At 39.9% G+C, this 23699-nt stretch overlaps 1 protein-coding gene across 4 annotated transcripts in view; it reads left to right on the forward strand.

Moving 5' to 3' along the window:
* Frmd3 (FERM domain containing 3) overlaps nt 1-23699 on the forward strand; it is a 266338-nt gene that overhangs the window by 225806 nt on the left and 16833 nt on the right. For 3 of the 4 annotated variants that reach the window (NM_001415819.1, XM_039109494.2, XM_063287360.1), the window contains 1 exon segment: nt 17376-23568. In NM_001415819.1, the coding sequence (NP_001402748.1) occupies nt 17376-17968 (593 nt within the window). In that variant the 3' untranslated portion in view covers nt 17969-23568. 4 annotated transcript variants of the gene reach the window in all.

Raw genomic sequence — 23699 nt, forward strand, 5'->3', positions numbered from 1 at the left:
AGAGCTGAAATCAACCAAGTAGAAACAAAAAGGACCATAGAAAGAATCAACAGAACCAAAAGTTGGTTCTTTGAGAAAATCAACAAGATAGATAAACCCTTAGCCAGACTAACGAGAGGACACAGAGTGTGCGTCCAAATTAACAAAATCAGAAATGAAAAGGGAGACATAACTACAGATTCAGAGGAAATTCAAAAAATCATCAGATCCTACTATAAAAACCTATATTCAACAATATTTGAAAATCTTCAGGAAATGGACAATTTCCTAGACAGATACCAGGTATCGAAGTTAAATCAGGAACAGATAAACCAGTTAAACAACCCCATAACTCCTAAGGAAATAGAAGCAGTCATTAAAGGTCTCCCAACCAAAAAGAGCCCAGGTCCAGACCGGTTTAGTGCAGAATTCTATCAAACCTTCATAGAAGACCTCATACCAATATTATCCAAACTATTCCACAAAATTGAAACAGATGGAGCCCTACCGAATTCCTTCTATGAAGCCACAATTACTCTTATACCTAAACCACACAAAGACACAACAAAGAAAGAGAACTTCAGACCAATTTCCCTTATGAATATCGACGCAAAAATACTCAATAAAATTCTGACAAACCGAATTCAAGAGCACATCAAAACAATCATCCACCATGATCAAGTAGGCTTCATCCCAGGCATGCAGGGATGGTTTAATATAAGGAAAACCATCAACGTGATCCATCATATAAACAAACTGAAAGAAGAGAACCACATGATCATTTCATTAGATGCTGAGAAAGCATTTGACAAAATTCAACACCCCTTCATGATAAAAGTCCTGGAAAGAATAGGTATTCAAGGCCCATACCTAAACATAGTAAAAGCCATATACAGCAAACCAGTTGCTAACATTAAACTAAATGGAGAGAAACTTGAAGCAATCCCACTAAAATCAGGGACTAGACAAGGCTGCCCACTCTCTCCCTACTTATTCAATATAGTTCTTGAAGTTCTAGCCAGAGCAATCAGACAACAAAAGGAGATCAAGGGGATACAGATCGGAAAAGAAGAGGTCAAAATATCACTATTTGCAGATGACATGATAGTATATTTAAGTTAACCCAAAAGTTCCATCAGAGAACTACTAAAGCTGATAAACAACGTCAGCAAAGTGGCTGGGTATAAATTTAACTCAAATAAATCAGTTGCCTTCCTCTATACAAAAGAGAAACAAGCCGAGAAAGAAATTAGGGAAACGACACCCTTCATAATAGACCCAAATAATATAAAGTACCTCGGTGTGACTTTAACCAAGCAAGTAAAAGATCTGTACAATAAGAACTTCAAGACACTGAGGAAAGAAATTGAAGAAGACCTCAGAAGATGGAAAGATCTCTCATGCTCATGGATTGGCAGGATTAATATAGTAAAAATGGCCATTTTACCAAAAGCAATCTACAGATTCAATGCAATCCCCATCAAAATACCAATCCAATTCTTTAAAGAGTTAGACAGAACAATTTGCAAATTCATCTGGAATAACAAAAAACCCAGGATAGCTAAAGCTATCCTCAACAATAAAAGGACTTCAGGGGGAATCACTATCCCTGAACTCAAGCAGTATTACAGAGCAATAGTGATAAAAAACTGCATGGTATTGGTACAGAGACAGACAGATAGACCAATGGAATAGAATTGAAGACCCAGAAATGAACCCACACACCTATGGTCACTTGATTTTTGACAAAGGAGCCAAAACCATCCAATGGAAAATGATAGCATTTTCAGCAAATGGTGCTGGTTCAACTGGAGGGCAACATGTAGAAGAATGCAGATCGAACCATGCTTATCACCCTGTACAAAGCTTAAGTCCAAGTGGATCAAGGACCTCCACATCAAACCAGACACACTCAAACTAATAGAAGAAAAACTAGGGAAGAATCTGGAACACATAGGCACTGGAAAAAATTTCCTGAACAAAACACCAATGGCTTATGCTCTAAGATCAAGAATCGACAAATGGGATCTCATAAAACTGCAAAGCTTCTGTAAGGCAAAGGACACTGTGGTTAGGACAAAACGGCAACCAACAGATTGGGAAAAGATCTTTACCAATCCTACAACAGATAGAGGCCTTATATCCAAAATATACAAAGAACTCAAGAAGTTAGACTGCAGGGAAACAAATAACCCTATTAAAAAATGGGGTTCAGAGCTAAACAAAGAATTCACAACTGAGGAATGCCGAATGGCTGAGAAACACCTAAAGAAATGTTCAACATCTTTAGTCATAAGGGAAATGCAAATCAAAACAACCCTGAGATTTCACCTCACACCAGTGAGAATGGCTAAGATCAAAAACTCAGGGGACAGCAGATGCTGGCAAGGATGTGGAGAAAGAGGAACACTCCTCCATTGTTGGTGGGGTTGCAGACTGGTAAAACCATTCTGGAAATCAGTCTGGAGGTTCCTCAGAAAATTGGACATTGAACTGCCTGAGGATCCAGCTATACCTCTCTTGCGCATATACCCAAAAGATGCCTCAACATATAAAAGAGACACGTGCTCTACTATGTTCATCGCAGCCTTATTTATAATAGCCAGAAGCTGGAAAGAACCCAGATGCCCTTCAACAGAGGAATGGATACAGAAAATGTGGTACATCTACACAATGGAATATTACTCAGCTATCAAAAACAACGAGTTTATGAAATTCGTAGGCAAATGGTTGGAACTGGAAAATATCATCCTGAGTGAGCTAACCCACTCACAGAAAGACATACATGGTATGCACTCATTGATAAGTGGCTATTAGCCCAAAGGCTTGAATTACCCTAGATCCCTAGAACAAAGGAAACTCAAGACGGATGATCAAAATGTGAATGCTTCACTCCTTCTTTAAATGAGGAAAAAGAATACCCTTGGCAGGGAAGGGAGAGGCAAAGATTAAAACAGAGACTGAAGGAACACCCATTCAGAGCCTGCCCCACAGGTGGCCCATACATATACAGCCACCCAATTAGACAAGATGGATGAAGCAAAGAAGTGCAGACCGACAGGAGCCGGATGTAGATCGCTCCTGAGAGACACAGCCAGAATACAGCAAATACAGAGGCGAATGCCAGCAGGAAACCACTGAACTGAGAATAGGTCCCCTGTTGAAGGAATCAGAGAAAGAACTGGAAGAGCTTGAAGGGGCTCGAGACCCCAAAAGTACAACAATGCCAAGCAACCAGAGCTTCCAGGGACTAAGCCACTAACTAAAGACTATACATGGACTGACCCTGGACTCTGACCCCATATGTAGCAATGAATATCCTAGTAAGAGCACCAGTGGAAGGGGAAGCCCTGGGTCCTGCAAAGACTGAACCCCCAGTGAACTAGTCTATGGGGGGAGTGCGGCAATGGGGGGAGGGTTGGGAGGGGAACACTCATAAGGAAGGGGAGGGGGGAGGGGGATGTTTGCCCGGAAACCGGGAAAGGGAATAACACTCGAAATGTATATAAGAAATACTCAAGTTAATAAAAAAAAAAAAAAACTCAGAAAAAAAAATTAAAACTGTTCTTTAGTATAAAAGAACCAGAGATTAAGAGAATCACTACTAACACTATAATACAGGATAACCCCTTGCCACTATGAACAGCAGAGATTTATCTCCAGAGATTTCCATATAATTATGTGATGATGTCTGATGTGTTCTAAATCTCTTTCTTATAGATTTTATAGATCAGATGAAGCATTAGTGAAATTATTTGGAATTAAATCTGAATAATAACAAAAGTACTGGCTTACGTTGCTGTAGGGATATCTAAACCAGGTACTTTTAAACCCTTTTGAGTATATTTAATAAGTTTTTTATTAGGTCAAAGATATCCTGCAATAAAATGGAAGGTATATAATTGTAACAATGGACAACACTTTGGGTCCACAAGGGTAATCTAGAGTTTTTAATTTGTCACCCGTACAACTAAGAAAACACTAAAGTATGTCTGTTGATCTATTCTTAGGTTTACCTAAATGTTAGTGCCCCAGAATCACTAGATGTCATTATATGAATCCAAGTTTGAAAATATTATCCAAAAATCCATGATTATGTCTGTCTGTGAAGCCAGGACTACTAGAAAGAGAAAGTTTGAGGTACTTCTATAAGGCTTTATCAGTCCTACTAAGTCTCTTCTGACTCCACCATGAATTAACAAGAAATTTTAAGGCATCCCATCTAACAACCAATTTAAGGTTAGCTGGTTAATATACAAATGTGACTGATTCCAATAATCCTTTTGATGAAAAAATAACCCTGTGGAAATCTACAATAAAAACAGGAAACAACCATTTTTCTACAAAGGTGGAAGGTGACTCCTTAAGAGCCTCCTAGTACCCAAAGACTATACATGGACTGACCTTGGGCTCCAAACTCAGAGGTAGCAATGAATAGCCTAGTAAGAGCACCTGTGGGAGGGGAAGCCCTTGGTCCCGCCAAGACCGAACTCCCAGTGAACGTGATTGTTGAGGGGAGGGTGGTAATGGGGGGAGGATGGGGAGTGGAACACCCATAGAGAAGGGGAGGGGGAGGGGTAAGGGGGATGTTGGCCCGGAAACCAGGAAAGGGAATAACAATCAAAATGTAAATAAGAAATACCCAAGCTAATAAAGATTTAAAAAATCACAAAAAAGAGCCCCCTCATAACCTGATGAATTGGAATAATTTAAAGGCTTAGAGTGAGTTCTCTGTAGCCTCTCTAAGAGAAACAAGAGAAAATCTCTCTGCCTTCATTCCCAACAGGGCAATTAAGGTCCCAGTGAGGTTCATCCTATGGCATTGCTCCTGTACCAGTTGAGAAATTATTTTCTACTTGTGATTTGTACCTCACCTGTCACAGAGCTTCTCTTTCTATTAATTTCATATATCTGGCCTATATATCTATTGGAGTCTTTTCAGTCAGTGAGGATCAGGATATGATTTGGGAGCAATATCACATTCTTCTAGACTATGTCAAAGGATTGAGTGAGTCCCTAGAAGACCTAAGTATATTTCTCAGGGTTTTCTGAAGTTTTTCCAAGATTACCTTTTCTGTGTTTCAGGTCTAGGAAGGAAGAGAAAGTATAACACCTTAGCTAGTCTCCATGTCTGCTCAATACCTCTCTCCTGCACTGGCAGGTAGGAAGGATATACTTGAGGGAACCATGGGGTCCTGAGGTTGAGACCTTTTCCTATCATTAAGAGTGACTAACCCTGTATGAGGCTATTAACACCTTGGGAGTTCCCCTGGAATGCTAGGTCAATATATTACTCATGTGTATGTCTGGTTTGAAGAAAGAATAAATAAAGAACCTCAAACCATTTGCTTTTATTGTCCCTTGCAAAGCATGTATTACTATTAAAAGATATTAAAAGTAATATTTCCATCTGATGGCCATTTTTCTTTATTGTCTGATTTATATTCAGGCCATTCTCAAGTACAAAACAATAGCAGGCATTTCTTTTCTAACATATATAGTTTGAAGAGCTACCAGTTGGCAAGGATTAAGTCTGAAGGAGACTTTGTTAAAGATAAACAGCAACCTATCTGTAGGACTGAAAACAAAAGATATATTACACAGAGTTCTTATCTCCTTTGCCTTCTTTTCCAAAGCATCATCTGATAAATTTCCCCTTTCTCTCCCTGCCTCTTAAGCAACCATGAGGAGAAGCCTGACAAGCTAGCTAGCTGTTCTCACTGATAAGACCTTGATTCCTGTCTCTTCTTTTCTTTCATGTGCCACCATGAGACAAAGAACCCTAGCAGACTACCAACATCACTCTAACCAACATCTAACCATCCTCATCAACGACACTCTGATTCAGATACTGGATCCATCATAAAAGTTTCAATATCTGGAGTAAATGTTGAACCTTGGATAGTTGTGAAAGAGACCAATTTCTGAAGATTATCTAAGGTGTGGGGATATTGACTGTGTTCCACCTCTAATATTGTCTTTAGACATTCACTCTGGACCTATTTTTCTATAAAATTTAATCAGCTTCTTCATGTGATGTTCCTCAGTCTGGATAAGAGGGAAGCATGATAATACTAAAGGTGAATTTATCACTTAAAGACAGCATCTTGATTTTAAAATATTCATACTTTTTATTGGATATTTTATATATTTACATTTTAAATATTATTCCTTTTCCCAGTTTTCCCCTCTCCCATCCCCCTCCCCTACTTCTATGAGGATGCTCCCCCTCCTACCCATCCACTCCCATCTCACCATTCCCACTGGGGAATCAAGCATTCACAGGACCAAAGGCTTCTCCTCCTATTGATGCCAGACAGTGACATCCTCTGGTACATATGCAGCTAGAGCCATGGGTCCCTCCATGTGCACTCTTTGGTTTGTGGTTTAGTCCCTGGTAGCTCTGGGGTGTCTGATTAGTTGACATGGTTGTTCTTCCGAAGGGGATGCAAACCCCTTCAGCTCCTTCACTTTTCTAACTCCTCCATTGGGGTCACCATGCTCAGTCCAGTGGTTAGCTGCAAGCACCCTCATCTGTATCAGTAAGGTTCTAGCTGAAAGTCTCAGGAAAATATCAGGCTTTTGTCAGGAAGCACTTCTTTGAATCAGCAACAGTGACTGGGTTTGGTGGATGCATATGGGATGGATCCCCAGGTGGGGCAGTCTCTAAATGGGCTTTCCTTCAGTCCCTGCTGCACTCTTTGTCCCTGTATTTCCTTTAGACAGGAGCAATTCTAGGTTAAAATTTTGAAAAGGGTAGGTGGTCCCATCCCACAACAGGGGGCCTTGCCTAACCTCTGGATATGGTCTCTATAGGTTCTCCCTCCCCTTTGTTGAAATTTTCAGCTAATGTCATCCCTGTTGGGTCCTGGGAGCCTCTTGTTTTCCTGGCATATGGGACTCGCTGGTGGCTACCCCCAGTTCGCATCCCCCATTGCCACACACTATTCAAATTCCTGATCTTTGGTATATCATCCATATCTCATACCTGATCCTGCCCCCGCCCTTTTTCCTCTCCTCCTCTTCTCTTCCTCCTAAGTCTCTCCTACCCTCTACTTCCTGTGAATATTTTGTTCCCCATTCTAAAAAGGACTGAATCTTTCACATTTTGGTCTTCTGTTTTCTTGAATTTCATATGGTCTTTGAATAGTATCTTGGGCATTCCAAGATTAGGGACCAATATCCTCTTATCAGTGAGTGCATACCATGTGTGGTTTTTTGTGACAGGGTTACCTCACTCAGGAAGATATTTTCTTTTTTTTATTGGATATTTTTTATACATTTCAAATGTTATTCCCCTTCCTGGTTTCCCGAACATAAGCCTCCTATCACATCCCCCTACCCCTTCTTCTGTAAGGGTGCTCCTCCTCCAAAACAACCAGCCCTTCCAGCCTTCCTGACCTGACATTCCCCTGCACTGAGAGGTACAGCGTTCACAGAACCAAGGGCTTCTCCTCCCATAGCTTTGGTGGATATATATACACACACACACACACACATATATATGAGCTAGATCCCCAGGTGGGACAGGCTCTAAATGGCCATCCCTTCAGTCTCTGCTCCAAACTTTGTCTCCATACCTCCTCCTATGAATGTTTTTGTCCCCCTTTTAAGAAGAACTGAAATATCCGCACTTTGAGCATCCTTGAACTCCATGTGGTCTGTGGATTGTATGTTGGATAATTCAAGCTTTTGGGCTACTATCCACTTATCAGTGAGTGCATACCATGTGTGTTTCTTTGTGATTGGGTTACCTCACTCAGGATGCTATATTCTAGTTCCATCCATTTGCCTATGAATTTCATGAAATCATTGTTCTGATAGCTGAGTAGTACTCTATTGTGCAGATGTACCACATTTCTGTATCTATTCCTCTCTTGAAAGGCATCTGGGTTCTTTCCAGTTTCTGGCTATTATAAATAAGGCTGCTATGAACATAGCAGAGCATGTGTCTTTGTTGTATGTTGGAGCATCAAGGATGATATTTTCTAGTTCCATCCATTTGCCTAAGAATTTCATGAAGTCATTGTTTTTAATAGCTGAGTAGTACTCTATTGTGTGAATTTCCACACAATTATATATTTTCTATATCCATTCTTCTGTTGAAGGACATCTGGGTTCTTTCCAGCTTCTGGCTATTATAAATAAGGGTTCTATGAAAATAGTGGAGCATGTGTCCTTGTTATATGTTGGAGCATCTTTTGAGTATATGCCCAGGAGTGGTATAGCTGGATCCTTAGGTAGTACTATGTCCAATTTTCTGAGGAACCTCCAGATGATTTCCAGAGTGTTTATACCATTTTACAATCCCATCACCAATGGAGGAGTGTTCCTCTTTCTCCACATCATCACCAGCATCTGCTGTCACTTGAGTTTTTTAATCTTAGCCATTCTGTCTGGTGTGAGGCAGAATCTCAGAGTTGTTTTGCTTTGCATTTCCCTGATGGCTAAGGATGCTTAACATTTCTTTAAGTGCTTTTCAACCATTTCATATTCCTCCCATTTTTAATGGTGTTATTTGATTCTCTAGAGTCTAACTTCTAGAGTTCTTGAAATATATTAGATATTAACCTTTTATCAGATGTAGGATTGGTAAAGATCTTTTCCCAATCAGTTGGTTGTAGTTTTGTCCTAATGACAGTGCCCTTTGCCTTACACAAGCTTTGTAAGGTCCCATTTGTTGATTCTTCTTCTTAGAGCATAAGCCATTGGTGTTCTGTTCAGGAAATTTTCCCCCTCTCCCATGAGTTTCGAGACTCTTCCCCCACTCTCTTTTCTATTAGTTTCAGTGTATCTGGTTTATTGTGGAGGTCCTTGGTCCACTTGGGCTTGAGTTTGTACAAGGAGTTAAGAATGGATTGATTAGCATTCTTCTAGATGCTGACCACCAGCTGAACCAGCACCATTTGTTGAAAATTCCATCATTTTTTCCACTGGATGGTTTTAGCTCATTCATCAAAGATCAAGTGACCATAGATTCATTTCTGGGTCTTCAATTCTATTCCATTGATCTACCTGCCTCCCTCTGTACCAATACCATGCAATTTTTAATCACTATTGCTCTGTAATACAGCTTGAGGTCAGGGATGGTGATTCCCCAAAAAGTTTGTTTTTAATTGTTAAGAATAGTTTTTGCTATCCTGGGTTGTTTTTTATTCCAAATGAATTTGAAATTGCTCTTTCTGTCTCTATGAAGAACTGAGTTGGAATTTTTATGGGGATTGCATTGAATCTGTAGATTGCTTTTGGCAGGATGGTCATTTTTACTGTATTAATCCTGCCAATCCATGAGCAAGGGAGGTTTTTCCTTCTTCTGAGATCTTCTTTGATTTCTTTCTTCAGAGACTTGAAGTTCTTGTCACACAGACCTTTCACTTGCTTGATTAGAGACTCCCCAAGGTATTTTATATTATTGTGACTATTGTGGCAGGTGTCATTTCCATAATTTCGTTCTCAGCCTGTTTATTTTTTGAGTATATAAAGGCTACTCATCTATTTGAGTTAATATTATATCCAGCCACTTTGCTGTAGTTGTTTATCATTTTAGGAGTTCTCTGGTGGAATTTTTGGGGTCACTTAAGTATACTACCATACCATCTGCAAATAGAGATATTTTTATTTTTTCCTTTCCAATTTGTATCCCTTCATCTCTTTTTCTTGTCTAATTGCTCTGGCTAAGACTTCAACTACTATATTGAATAGGGAAGAAGAGAGTGTGCAGCTTTGTCTAAAAAGCCACAGTTTTATTTACTACAAGGTTCTTGAATTTGAGTGCCCATAATCTAGAAAGTACAAAACACATTGGATACAGATGTCTCCACTGAGATCTAACTTAGAGATAGTATCCAGATGTTCTTTTCTCTCACCCTGTCCATGTCACAGCAACTGGAAAGTGAAAGCAAAAACAAAGAACAACTAGAGCACTGAGAGGCAGGAAAAAAGTAAACAAAAAGTGTAGAAGAATTTTGAGACTACAAATACCACTCTATCCCAGCCAAAGAATAAAACCAGCCTACAGATGTTGGACAAAGAGCAGGTACTAGGACACTGAAGAACCAAAGTTACCAGCACAAGCCCTTACAGCATACCAGATGTCCACAACAGTTAGGTCAGTTCTACACAGCTACAACAGCCTGCTTCCCACTTCTGGTTGTGGTTTGCCTAAGACACAGCAATTATTATTTGGCTCCTGGTGGATCTGTGCAATGGTTCCAGACACAATGGTCAGCTGCCATGGGTTCACATGGCCCAGCCATCTCAAAGTGTAGCACCCTTTGGAAGCTAGTCATTTTCTGCTTCTTTGCCTAGGCACCAATTCAAAGTTCATAGTGCAGTAAGGGTGTTCCAGCACATACTTCATCCTAAACTCACAAAAAGTGGAAAGGAAAAACCAAAGGATTAGGCTTAAGTTAAAGGAAGGTGCAAATGAAAACAAGAACAAAATGTAAGTTAGGATCTGAATTTGGAGGGCAAGAAAGGTGTGTGTGTGTGTGTGTGTGTGTGTGTGTGTGTGTGTGTGTGTGTGTGTGTGTATGTGTGTGTGTGTCAGAACGGTGAATGTAAAGCAGAGAACAAACACAACATTAAATCCTATATTTACGAGAAGAGACTGCACTCTGCGCATGTCCAGACGCCAGAGGAAAACACCAAATGCCATCTGGAACCCTGGTGCACGGAGGCTCCCGGAAAGAGCAGCGCAGATCTTCCCGGTTGCTGCCGCCGCGGAGAGGACTTAGGCAGTACCCCACGAGCAAACTTGAGCCTTGGAGCCACAGGTAGGACCAACTTTTCCCCTGCAAGAAACCTGCCTGGTGAACTCAGGACACACAGAGGCAGAGTTCCTCTGGGACCGGGCACTTCCTGTGTTTACCTGAGGTCCCACACCGGCAGATCCCGGCCCGCAGCAGCTCTCTGCTCCCAGGCCCCATGGGAGAGACCTCACCGCCTGGTCAGGGGAGGGCCCAGGAGCGGCAGGATGCCTGCGCCTGGGACACCGCCTGAACCTGAAGGAAACAGACCAGATAAACAGTTCTCTGCACCCAAATCCCGTGGGAGGGAGAGCTGAACCTTCAGAGAGGCGGGCGCGCCTGGGAGGCCAGAAAAGACTGCACTCTGCGCACGTCCAGATGCCAGAGGAAAACAACAAATGCCATCTGGAACCCTGGTGCACGGAGGCTCCCGGAAAGAGCGGCGCAGATCTTCCTGGTTGCTGCTGCCACGGAGAGGACTTAGGCAGTACCCCACGAGCAAACTTGAGCCTTGGAACCACGGGTAGGACCAACTTTTCCCCTGCAAGAACCTGCCTGGTGAACTCAGGACACACAGAGGCAAAATTCCTCTAGGACCAGGCACTTCCTGTGTTTACCGGAAGTCCCACACCCGCGGATCCCGGCCTGCAGCAGCTCTCTGCTCCCAAACCCCGTGGGAGAGAGACCTCACCGCCTGGTCGGGTGGGCACTCCTGAGGCTGCAGAGCGGAGGAGACCACCAACACTGCCCACCCCTGCCCACATCCCTGGCCCAGGAGGCAACTGTGTAGGGCCTCTGGGTTCCCGTGGGGGAGGGCCCATGAGCGGCAGGACCCCTGCGCCTGAGACACCGCCGGAACCTGAAGGAAACAGACCGGATAAACAGTTCTCTGCACCCAAATCCCGTGGGAGGGAGAGCTGAAACTTCAGAGAGGCGGGCGCGCCTGGGAGGCCAGAAGAGACTGCACTCTGCGCACGTCCAGACGCCGCAGGAGAACACCAAACGCCATCTGGAACCCTGGTGCACGGAGGCTCCCGGAAAGAGCGGCGCAGATCTTCCCGGTTGCTGCCGCCATGGAGAGGACTTAGGCAGTACCCCACGAGCAAAATTGAGCCTTGGAACCACGGGTGGGACCAACTTTTCCCCTGCAAGAAACCTGCCTGGTGATCTCAAGACACAGGCGCACAGGAACAGCTGAAGACCTGTAGAGAGGAAAAACTACACGCCCGAACGCAGAACACTCTGTCCCCATAACTGGCTGAAAGAAAACAGGAAAACAGGTCTACAGCACTCCTGACACACAGGCTTATAGGACAGTCTAGCCACTGTCAGAAATAGCAGAACAAAGTAACACTAGAGATAATCTGATGGCGAGAGGCAAGCGCAGGAACCCAAGCAACAGAAACCAAGACTACATGGCATCCTTGGAGCCCAATTCTCCCACCAAAATAAACATGGAATATCCAAACACACCAGAAAAGCAAGATCTAGTTTCAAAATCGTATTTGATCATGATCCTGGAGGACTTCAAGAAAGACGTGGAGAACTCCCTTAGAGAACAAGTAGAAGCCTACAGAGAGGAATCGCAAAAATGCCTGAAAGAATTCCAGGAAAACATAAATAAACAAGTAGAAAGCCATAGAGAGGAGACACAAAAATCCCTGAAATAATTCCAGGAAAACACAATCAAACAGTTGAAGGAATTTAAAATGGAAATAGAAGCAATCAAGAAAGAACACATGGAAACAACCCTGGACATAGAAAATCAAAAGAAAAGACAAGGAGCTGTAGATACAAGCTTCACCAACAGAATACAAGAGATGGAAGAGAGAATCTCGGGAGCAGAAGATTCCATAGAAATCATTGACTCAACTGTCAAAGATAATGTAAAGCAGAAAAAGCTACTGGTCCAAAACATACAGGAAATCCAGGACTCAGTGAGAAGATCAAACCTAAGGATAATAGGTATAGAAGAGTGAAGACTCCCAGCTCAAAGGACCAGTAAATATCTTCAACAAAATCATAGAAGAAAACTTCCCTAACCTAAAAAAAGAGATACCCATAGGCATACAAGAAGCCTACAGAACTTCAAATAGATTGGACCAGAAAAGAAACACCTCCCGTCACATAATTGTCAAAACACCAAACGCACAAAATAAAGAAAGAATATTAAAAGCAGTAAGGGAAAAAGGTCAAGTAACATATAAAGGCAGACCTCTCAGAATCACACCAGACTTTTCGCCAGAAACTATGAAGGCCAGAAGATCCTGGACAGATGTCATACAGACCCTAAGAGAACACAAATGCCAGCCCAGGTTACTGTATCCTGCAAAACTCTCCATTAACATAGATGGAGAAACCAAGATATTCCATGACAAAACCAAATTTACACAATATCTTTCTACAAATCCAGCACTACAAAGGATAATAAAGGGTAAAGCCCAACATAAGGAGGTAAGCTATACCCTAGAAGAAGCAAGAAACTAATCGTCTTGGCAACAAAACAAAGAGAAGAAAAGCACACAAACATAACCTCACATCCAAATATGAATAAAACAGGAAGCAATAATCACTATTCCTTAATATCTCTCAACATCAATGGCCTCAACTCCCCAATAAAAAGACATAGATTAACAAACTGGATACGCAATGAGGACCCTGCATTCTGCTGCCTGGAAATCAACCTTCCAAGGAAATGGACAGAAGAAGCAAGCTGGAGTAGCCATTCTAATATCAAATAAAATCAATTTTCAATTAAAAGTCATCAAAAAAGATAAGGAAGGACACTTCATATTCATCAAAGAAAAATCCACCAAGATGAACTCTCAATCCTCATCTTCGGTTGGTTTATATATAAGTGTGCAATTTCTAGGCTTGAAAGTAAAATGATGCTATCTGGTACTGGATAGAGGAGCCTTATTTTTTATTATGGCAGCTTGCTATTTTTGTAACATGGTGATTTGGTTGAACACAATAAAGTACAGTAGTAACTGAAAAAAAAATCCTATATTTACTTTCCTTCAGTTCTTTGCCTAACACACCACTGTTGCAGAGAAATTGGGGCATCCTTGAGAGTGACTGGGTCTGTTACTTAGGGGAGGGAAAGTTTGCATCCTGGAAAATCTACCAAAGCCATTTCAGGCCATTTTCTCTAGGTATTTGGCTTATAAATTTAAAAAGTGAATTCATAGTCTAAAGGGAAGGTAGGTTCCTATAAAGGCGTTTTATAGAGCTTAAGAGAAAGAAGGCAGTGTGCCTGCTTAGAAATAGTGGCGAAGATTCCTGGAAATGTTGTACCATTTTTTTTTTATTGAGTATTTCTTATTTACATTTCGAATGTTATTCCCTTTCACGGTTTCCGGGCAAACATCCCCCTAATCCCTCCCCCTCCCCTTCTTTATGTTCCCCTCCCCACACTTCCCCCATTGCCACCCTCCCCCCAACAATCACATTCACTGGGGGTTCAGTCTTAGCAGGACCAAGGGCTTCCCCTTCCACTGGTGATCTTACTAGAATATTCATTGCTACCTATGAGGTCAGAGTCCAGAGTCAGTCCATGTATAGTCTTTAGGTAGTGGCTTAGTCCCTGGAAGCTCTAGTTGTTTGGCATTGTTGTTCATAAGGGGTATCAAGCCCCTTCAAGCTCTTCCAGTTCTTTCTCTGATTCCTTCAACGGGGGTCCTATTCTCAGTTCAGTGGTTTGCTGCTGGCATTCGCCTTTGTATTTGCTGTATTCTGGCTGTGTCTCTCAGGAGAGATCTACATCTGGCTCCTGTCAGCCTGCATTTCATTGCTTCATCCATCTTGTCTAATTGGGTGGCTGTATATGTATGGGCCACATGTGGGACAGGCTCTGAATGGGTGTTCCTTCTGTCTCTGTTTTAATCTTTGCCTCTCTATTCCCTGCCAAGGGTATTCTTGTTCCCCCCTTTTAAAGAAGGAGTGAAGCATTCACATTTTGATCAACCATCTTGAGTTTCATGTGTTCTATGCATCTAGGGTAATTCAAGCATTTGGGCTAATAGCCACTTATCAATGAGTGCATGCCATGTGTGTTTTTCTGTGATTGGGTTACCTCACTCAGGATGATATTTTCCAGTTCCAACCATTTGTCTATGAATTTCATAAAGGCATTGTTTTTGATAGCTGAGTAATATTCCATTGTGTAGATGTACCACATTTTCTGTATCTATTCCTCTGTTGAAGGGCACCTGGGTTCTTTCCAGCTTCTGGCTATTATAAATAAGGCTGCTATGAACATAGTGGAGCACGTGTCTTTTTTATATGTTGGGGCATCTTGTGGGTATATGCCCAAGAGTGGTATAGCTGGGTCCTCAGGTAGTTCAATGTCCAATTTTCTGAGGAACCTCCAGACTGATTTCCAGAGTGGTTTTACCAGTCTGCAACCCCACCAACAATGGAGGAGTGTTCCTCTTTCTCTACATCCTCGCCAGCATTTGTTGTCACCTGAGTTTTTTATCTTAGCCATTCTCACTGGTGTGAGGTGAAATCTCAGGGTTGTTTTGGTTTGCATTTCCCTTATGACTAAAGATGTTGAACATTTCTTTAGGTGTTTCTCAGCCATTCGGCATTCCTCAGCTCTGAATTCTTTGTTTAGCTCTGAAACTTAGTGTGGGTCCCCTAACAATTGGAAAAGGGCCTGGTTCTGACCTGTTGCGCGGCACTGGATCCACTTTCTTTAGATGGACTGCCTTATTGCACCTTAGTGGGGGAAGCTGTGCCTAGCCCTGTTGGGATTTGCATTCCCAGTACAGAGTGGTACCCAAGGAAGAATCTCCTTCTCTAAGAAAAAGAGAGGTTAATAGGAGTAGGGCTTGTGAATGTGGGACTGGGAAGAGGGGAGGCAGGGCAAGCTGCAGTCGAGATGTAAAGAGAATAAATAAATTAATGTACCAAAAAATAGGCTTTAGAAGAGAACCTACTATTATTCTGTTAAGTGGACATGGTACTAAAGTAGTAGCTACTGATATATTATATTATACCTACAGATATATATTATACCTACAGATGACTGCGACTCTGTCCTCATCAGAGAAGTTCCTATTTGCAGTAGATGGTGACTAACACAGACACCCACAACTCATGGGTTACTCACATGATGTTTTCCATTTAAACTATTTTCTGCTCTTAGGATGGAGCTTCCAGGAAATATCGGGTAATTTTTTGAATGATAAAAACGTGAGGGAATTATGAATGGTGCTCTGTTTTACATTTGACATATTAATTTATCTTGTTGCAAATTTCGTGGTGTATTATCATAGAGAACACTTCTTTGATGTTTTTATAATTTCCCATTAATCACCCAAGACTCATATTTAATAGATACAGTTTTTAGCCTAGATAAAAAGTGGCTGGATATCAAATATGTAAAAAATATCAATATTAAGAAAGACATATTCTCTGCCCACCATATGTTTGAAAAGTTGAACCCCCATTGATGGAATAATTTGAGAAGGATTAGGGTGGTATGGCCTTGTTAGAAGTGCACCACAGAGGTAGGCTTTAAGGTTTCAAAAGACTCATTGCACTCTGTCTCTCTCTTCCCCACCTCTGTGTGTGTGTGTGTCTGTCTGTCTGTCTGTCTGTCTCCTGCTTATGCATGTAGATGTGAGGTCTCACTTGCTGTTCCAGCCACACCTTTACTCTTCCATCATAGACTCTTAACCTGTTGCAATCATATGCTCAATTAAACCCCTTTTTTGCATAAAAAAAGAAAGACATATTCTCAATAAACATTTTTAAAATCTTAAGCACTTTAATCAATTTGCCTTCTGAAACTTAAAATTTTTCTTCATTCTTCCAAATATTTTACCAATAGATAACTAAAGTTTCTTGGAAATTTTTGCCTAGTTTATAAATAATAGCAACAAAAATACTCTATCTGAAGGTAAAAAAATATGTATTAAAATGTTAAAAAGAGAAAATATAATGTGGTACACACCACATGATTGCAATTACAGGTGAGGATTATGTACTCCAAAGCTTTGAACCAAAAATACATCAGATTTCATATTTTTTCATCTGATTTTGGAACATTTGAGTACACTTTAGTGCTTGAGTATTACAACCTCAATATCTGAAATCACAATATTCATGGACTGAAATTTTTAATTTTGCTTTGCTTTAAATTTTCTGACTATCGGAACTTTTCATACTTTGGACTTGTGAATTAGATAATAATCCAGTACACTAATAAGATAAATCCCAAATCTGTGCCTGGAAGGAAGAATAGAGAGCAATACCTCAGAATGATTACTCAATTGTCCCTGCTAGGCAAATTTACATAATACTCAATTGTGTTGTAGTGTTAACTCTGAAAGACATTATCTATAATTTTTATATACTCGGGGATCATTTTCACATGTTAACTTACACTGATTAGAGGTTTGCAAGCCAGAATAATATGCTTAAATGTTATATATACTTCAAAACTTTAGTGTTGTTTATATTAGGCTTATTTTATTGAAAATATACGATGTAGCATCTGTTACTAACATGATTAATTTTTCTAATAACAGAATGCTACTGCATAGTTTCACATATTCCTTGAACTTCCTTCTACATATGGACTTTTGTGAAAGAAAAACATCTGAAATTTAATCTTTATAAAATAATGTTTCTTTCCAGGTACCCCCTTGCCTAAAATGGATGTGTCTGAGTCCCTAATTTCCAGTTCACCAGTAAAGGGAGCTCAGTGTGCAGATCCTCCAGATGAAGAGGAAGATAGACTGAAAGAAGACCCCTTGACCATCTCTGAACTAGCATACAATCCCAGCGCCAGCCTGCTCCCTACCCCAGTGGATGATGATGAAATCAACATGCTCTTTGACTGTCCATCCAGGCTCGAGTTAGAAAGAGAAGACACGGATTCATTTGAGGAACTCGAAGCAGATGAAAATGCTTTTCTGATTGCTGAAGAGGAGGAGCTGAAGGAAGCTCGCCAAGCTTTGTCATGGAGCTATTCCATCCTGACCGGCCGTATCTGGGTCAATCCCCTGGTCAAGAGTTTTTCCAGGCTCCTTGTGGTGGGCCTGGGACTGCTGCTGTTTGTATTTCCCCTGCTCCTCCTCCTTTTGGAGTCAGGTATTGATCTCTCCTTCTTATGCGAAATCCGTCAGACACCAGAGTTTGAGCAGTTTCACTATGAATACTATTGTCCCCTGAAGGAGTGGGTGGCTGGGAAGGTCAATATCTTCCTCTACATGCTGGGTTGTTCATAAAATTCATATCTGATAAGATGAAGGGCTATCTAAAATACTAGTCATATCATTTTCAGTAAATGCTAGGTTTTGAATGGCCTTGACTTGTCAAGAGGTAGTCTTAACTCTTGACTTTTTACTCTCTTAACTGCTCAAACCTTGAAATAAGTTTTCTGTACTTCATTACTTCATTGAGTTTAAATCAATCAAAATCAAATACAATTCTTTGAGTTATCCTTCAGAAAGGCAGTCATGAAGTAAAAAAAAATCTTTCTTTATCATACCATAAAAATTTAATATATTGGATTAGTTTTTCCTCTTTCTTTATTGTAAACTATAATCAAAATCAGAATTTTAGTAAAAATACAAGGGAAATCTTTTTAATATAACCTTTGGGGAAAATAACGTTCTCTTACTGTTGCCTATACATATAAGTTGATGCTGAGTTTTTCTTTCGGTTTTTTAAAAAAAAAATTATTTTTACGCCTTCTAACTATTTTGGTAAATTTTTAGCAAACAAAATGAAGCTTTCTGGAATTATTTAAGTATAGCTACTGTAAAACTAATGCACATGGAATTTTTTAATGTTTTGGCACCTGATTTTTTTAAAGATACTTTTTGGCTAACTAATCCATAATTTAATACCTGTATATGACTTTGCAAAAATGATAGTAAAAAAACTATAGAAAGTTCTCACAACAGATGATTGAACTACAAGATGTGAGCATAAAGAACATTGAGTTGACATTGTGCGGTCTAGTTTCAAAGTTTTGGATATGATAACCTTATAATTTCATTAGTATTTTTAGTTTATCCATATATTTGGACTGGGGAAGCAGAGTGTTCTTAAAAGAAATTAAAACTGATTGTAATAGTAAAATTGTGAAAAAGATCAACTAGTTAATTGTTATTGTTTACTAATCAGAGCAAAAGCAAGCAGGAGTTTGGCAAATAGAAGGTAGCAAGAGCACGTACTTGTGTGTGTGTGTGTGTGTGTGTGTGTGTGTGTGTGTGTGCGCGCATCATGTGTGTATGTGTGCATTATGAATGTGTGCAGGTGGGTGTAAGTCAGAATGTTTGTGAGAGAGATAGAAAGACAGAAAAACAGAAATGGAGAGAGAGAGACAAAGAATGATGATAGAGAGAGAGAGACTATTTCTTTTATGGATTTTTTTAAGTTCTGAACTCTTATGTAATTGAGTCTTTTACTGAAACAATGAATCATCAGATAATAAACAAATTCTGTTTAGGTAAAATCGACAATGAAAAATAAAAAGAGACAAAAGAAATGATAAATCCTGAGGTATATTCGTTCATGTCAGTGAATCCAAGACAGAAAAATGTCTGGTTATTTTCCTTGCTGGCCACTTACCAATACTGCATTATAAGTAAGAAACAAAGGAGTTTGAATGGAGTTTACAACATGGTTTTTCCTATGATGAAAACATCTAATTGCCTTTGGTTATAAACAGATTGGCCACACAAGTTGAGCACTACAGTCATATTTACTGAACACGGCTCTGAGAGTTTTATTAGACATTATTTTGGAAAGTAAACTTTGAATGCTGACCCTTGGGACTATGAGTTGAAGGCATAATAATATATACTTGATATTGCATTCAGGATTTACAGTACTTAGAAAGGAAAGCACTTACTTTGGAAGTTTGCTACTGATCAACAATTTGATTGATATTTTAAGTTTGAACTTTGAGGTCATACCCTCTGGCATGGGTGTACTCAAATGCAGTTGATTGAAATTTGCTCATCCTTTTAATTGTCCTTCATATTTTCTTTTAAGTACTGATAACTCATCTATCTTCATCTTTTAAAAATAATGTTTACGATCAGTAATATTTTTAAATTATGGACATAGCAAGCATATTTATATTGTAAAGTATAAAATGAAAATAAGAGATATAACATGTAATTCGTGCATGCAGATTTGTAATGAAGAGCAAGATGCAGATAGCTTTAGCATTTATATCTTGCGTCACCCTTCTCTTGAGGAGCAATTCATTGTAAAGTCAAAATACTTTTAGGGAAAGAGAGAATAGAGACTGTTAAATTAAAAGAATAACCATAACGTATAACACTGAAGTCTTTTTAACAATTTTAGATTGTTTTTATTTGTTTTTGTTTATTTTATCTATTTATTTTCTCAGTAAGTGCTGTATTGCATGGTCAACTGTCTCTCAGAAAAGGGTATTAGATCCCTTTATAGATGGCCTTGAACCACTATGTGGGCACTGGGAATTGAACTCAGGACCTCTGGAATAACAGCTGGTACTCTTAACCATTGAACCATCTCTCCAGCCTCACAAATTTATATTTTAAAAACTAGCAGTTTGGCAAAAAAAAAATGGTTGAAGTTATTATAGACAAGAAGGGCATGCTTGTGAAGAAATTAGGGCCATTATAAAAGTAACCAATGGGGTTGGGGATTTAGCTCAGTGGTAGAGCGCTTGCCTAGGAAGCGCAAGGCCCTGGGTTCGGTCCCCAGCTCCGAAAAAAAGAACCAAAAAAAAAAAAAAAGTAACCAATGAATTTGCATTCAGGCAATAAAAATGATACCTTGAGGGCACCTTAAGTATCACACATTAGGGCCCACATAGAGCAGGATCCTGGGTATCAAACAGAAAAGGTACTGAGCAGAGATATCTGGTGGACCCTGCTTTTCTCAAGGTTTAGTCACCCAAGCACTCAGAGGAAACTCCAGTCAAGGTCCAAAAGAAGATTGGCAGACTATCATATCATCCATATAATGCTTGTTTTTGCCAGCAAACAAAATTCGTAAGATAGGTTATGGAGAATTATACCTCTATGTCAGAGAAACGTCTGGAGTTCAGGCAGCAAGTGACAGAGTCAGGATCACACAGGTAATCCCCAAAAGAAGATGAATATGAAGCCTTAGCTGAAATGGAGCCTTGGTTCTCACTAAACTCACACACCCTTATTTCCTTAAGGCAGGGTCTTTCACTGAACCTTGAGCTAAGTTACAAAACACCAAACTATTTTCCTAAGCACCCCCAGCACTGTGGTTACAGATGTGCAGCCACACCTAGTTTTCTCCAATGGCACTGGAGATTTGAACTCAGTTCCTCATGCTTATGTAGCCACTAAGCCTTCTCAGCCCCTAACAAAAATTTCTCAGTGAAGTTCTTTTTATCTTTCCTCTGGTGTTTTTAAATGGTGGCATCATATGGAAACTATTTCATAATTCAAAGTCACAAATACTTGTTTCTATAACTTTTGTAAGAGTTTTATTATCATCCTCTAACAATTCAACTTATGGTTGTGGTGACAGGGTCTACTGTGACTTAGTTTTTCTCAGAGCTGATTAAACAAAGTCCTCTACTGAAGATGGAGAAGGAGAAGAGGTGTGATGTACTGAGGAGAGGAGAGGAGATGAGAAGAGGAAAGTGGGGGGTTTTAGGAGGATGGAAATAGAATGGATCAGAGAAATTGTGCGTAACTTGTCTATGAACTGTATCAAAGTCTGGACATAATCCCAAATCATAAGCTTTAAAAGGAGATCGGTGAGAATAGTTATGGTCCCCACACTTCAGGTGATTTGCCTGATAGCAGTGTGAGACAAGCATTGGGCAGGTTCCCTCAGGACTAGTTATTTGTCTATGAAATAAACTATGAAACAAAGAAAATAAGGATAACATTCTTGGGAAGACCTAGAAACTACAGCATGAGAAGAGTAACTGTCTATAGAAGGATAAACTTAGGTCCTACTGGGTCTGAGATGGTTAGTAGTGAAAATAGTGTTTATTGCTTCCTGTGGTGGCCTCAAGGTGGAGAGGGAGGCCAACAGTGGGTGAGGGTGCTTGCTCCACACACATGAGGGCTTGAACTTGAATCTTCAGCACCCATGAAAACACAAAGCATGACTATAAGCCCTGGTAACCATAGGGGAATGGAGATAGGCAGCTCTCAGTGAGGCCCAGGTGAGTTAGCCTAACTGAAACACTAGCATTTTGGTTCAGGGAGAGACCGTATCAAGACCATATCCAATGTCCTGCTCTGGTTCTGTATGCATATGCAACACTCACATGCACCACCCACATACATCATGCACACACCACACACATTTAAAAAAAGTGAAGAAAGACAAAGCTGTAGCTGGTGGATGGGGAACAAGAGAGTAAACAGGTTAACAGCTCTATTCACTGAGAATGTAGAAGCAAATATTTAGCTGTAACAAGAGTGTTCCAGTATTTCACTCTTGGCTCTCCAAACATTATTGCCTGCAAAAACGCTCCTAGACACCCTCACCCACTTTGTTTTTTCTTTCTTTTTTCCTTTTTTTTGCCATGCTTTTTATAAAAGAAAAGTTTACTGATTGATAGTTTTGAGATGGGATATGGCTTTTCTAACTCAGTGCTCAGATCTGAGAGGCCTCCCATCTTTAAGATTTTCCTGAAAGGTCTAGTTAACCTTCTAAGGGACAGCTATCAAAGATAGTTAAAGTGGCTGAATTCGTAAGTGATAAGCATGCACTATGTTTGTAACAGGGCAGATTCAGGATCTCCCAAAAGAAGACAGGAAAGAAAGGAAGGTGGGAATAAGACACAAAAGGAGGAAAAAATCAAGAGCTAAAAGAGCAAGTTTGTTCACTGGTGAATGTAACTAGCTCACTGGGTTTTATTTTGTTCCTTGGGAAATGTCGCGGAGCAACTTATTGGTTACTTCTGCATTTTGTGACCAACGAACCCAACATAAACAATTTAAGGGGAGAGGACAGACCCTACCTGGATTTTTCTTTTCAGAGGTGGAACAGAGAAGCATTTTCCTTGATCTACTGCATACTTTTCACGATATTCAGGTTGACAGAAAGATCAACGATCACTGGTCCTTTTGTGAGTTTGACATCCAAATGTAACACTGGGATCTGATAATGCCATTTATTCACTATAAAATTATAACCATTTAGTATCCATTTTTATTAGAAAACTTCATCAGTTGTTTGAATCAAATGAAGAGGGGATTTGTCAACACATAGTATATAAAATAGTGAGATTGTGGTTTCAAAGCAAGTACATAAGTATGTGAATATTCCATGTTATTGATATATGTATATTTATAAAAGATATGTATGTGTGTGTTTGTATAGATACAGGCCACATATCTTTCATACATACTTACTTGTATTTATTTTGCCCCAGGTAAAGAATTTGTGGAACCCTACTGTTCTTTTCTCTCTCAGATATCATGAAATTTAGACTCTCAAGTGATTATTTTATGAAAGTGTTTTGTGTACATTTGTGGACAAAAGGGGGGGGGGGAGCACAAATGCACACACACTTGTCTTTAGTGCTAATATGAGCTTTATAATGAGGATGATATAGGTAAAGGATCATATATTTCTGAGTTTGGAACATAATGTTTGTTATGTATTTATAGTATATTTCATAGTTTGTCTAATATTTATGAACATAACTCTGAGAGAATTTACAATGAGTTAATTTCTTTGAAATATCAAGAGATATAGGGGCCGTATTATGGTTATTGGAGCTGTATCTTTGTATAGTAAAATTAGTATTTCTCTGTCAACACCCAGATTGTTTATCTGTTGATATGGTAGCAGGAATCTCTAATAAAATACTCTGGGCAAATTTTTTTCAATCCTTCAGTTTTATTTTATGTAAAGTAATGGTTGGAAATTATAGAAGGGTATGTGATAAATAATGAAGAAGATTACCTAATATTCTACTGAAGTTTCTAAGGCCCAAGCAGAAATAAGCGC

Source organism: Rattus norvegicus, chromosome 5, assembly GCF_036323735.1.
Source record: "Rattus norvegicus strain BN/NHsdMcwi chromosome 5, GRCr8, whole genome shotgun sequence".
Lineage (NCBI taxonomy): Eukaryota > Metazoa > Chordata > Mammalia > Rodentia > Muridae > Rattus > Rattus norvegicus.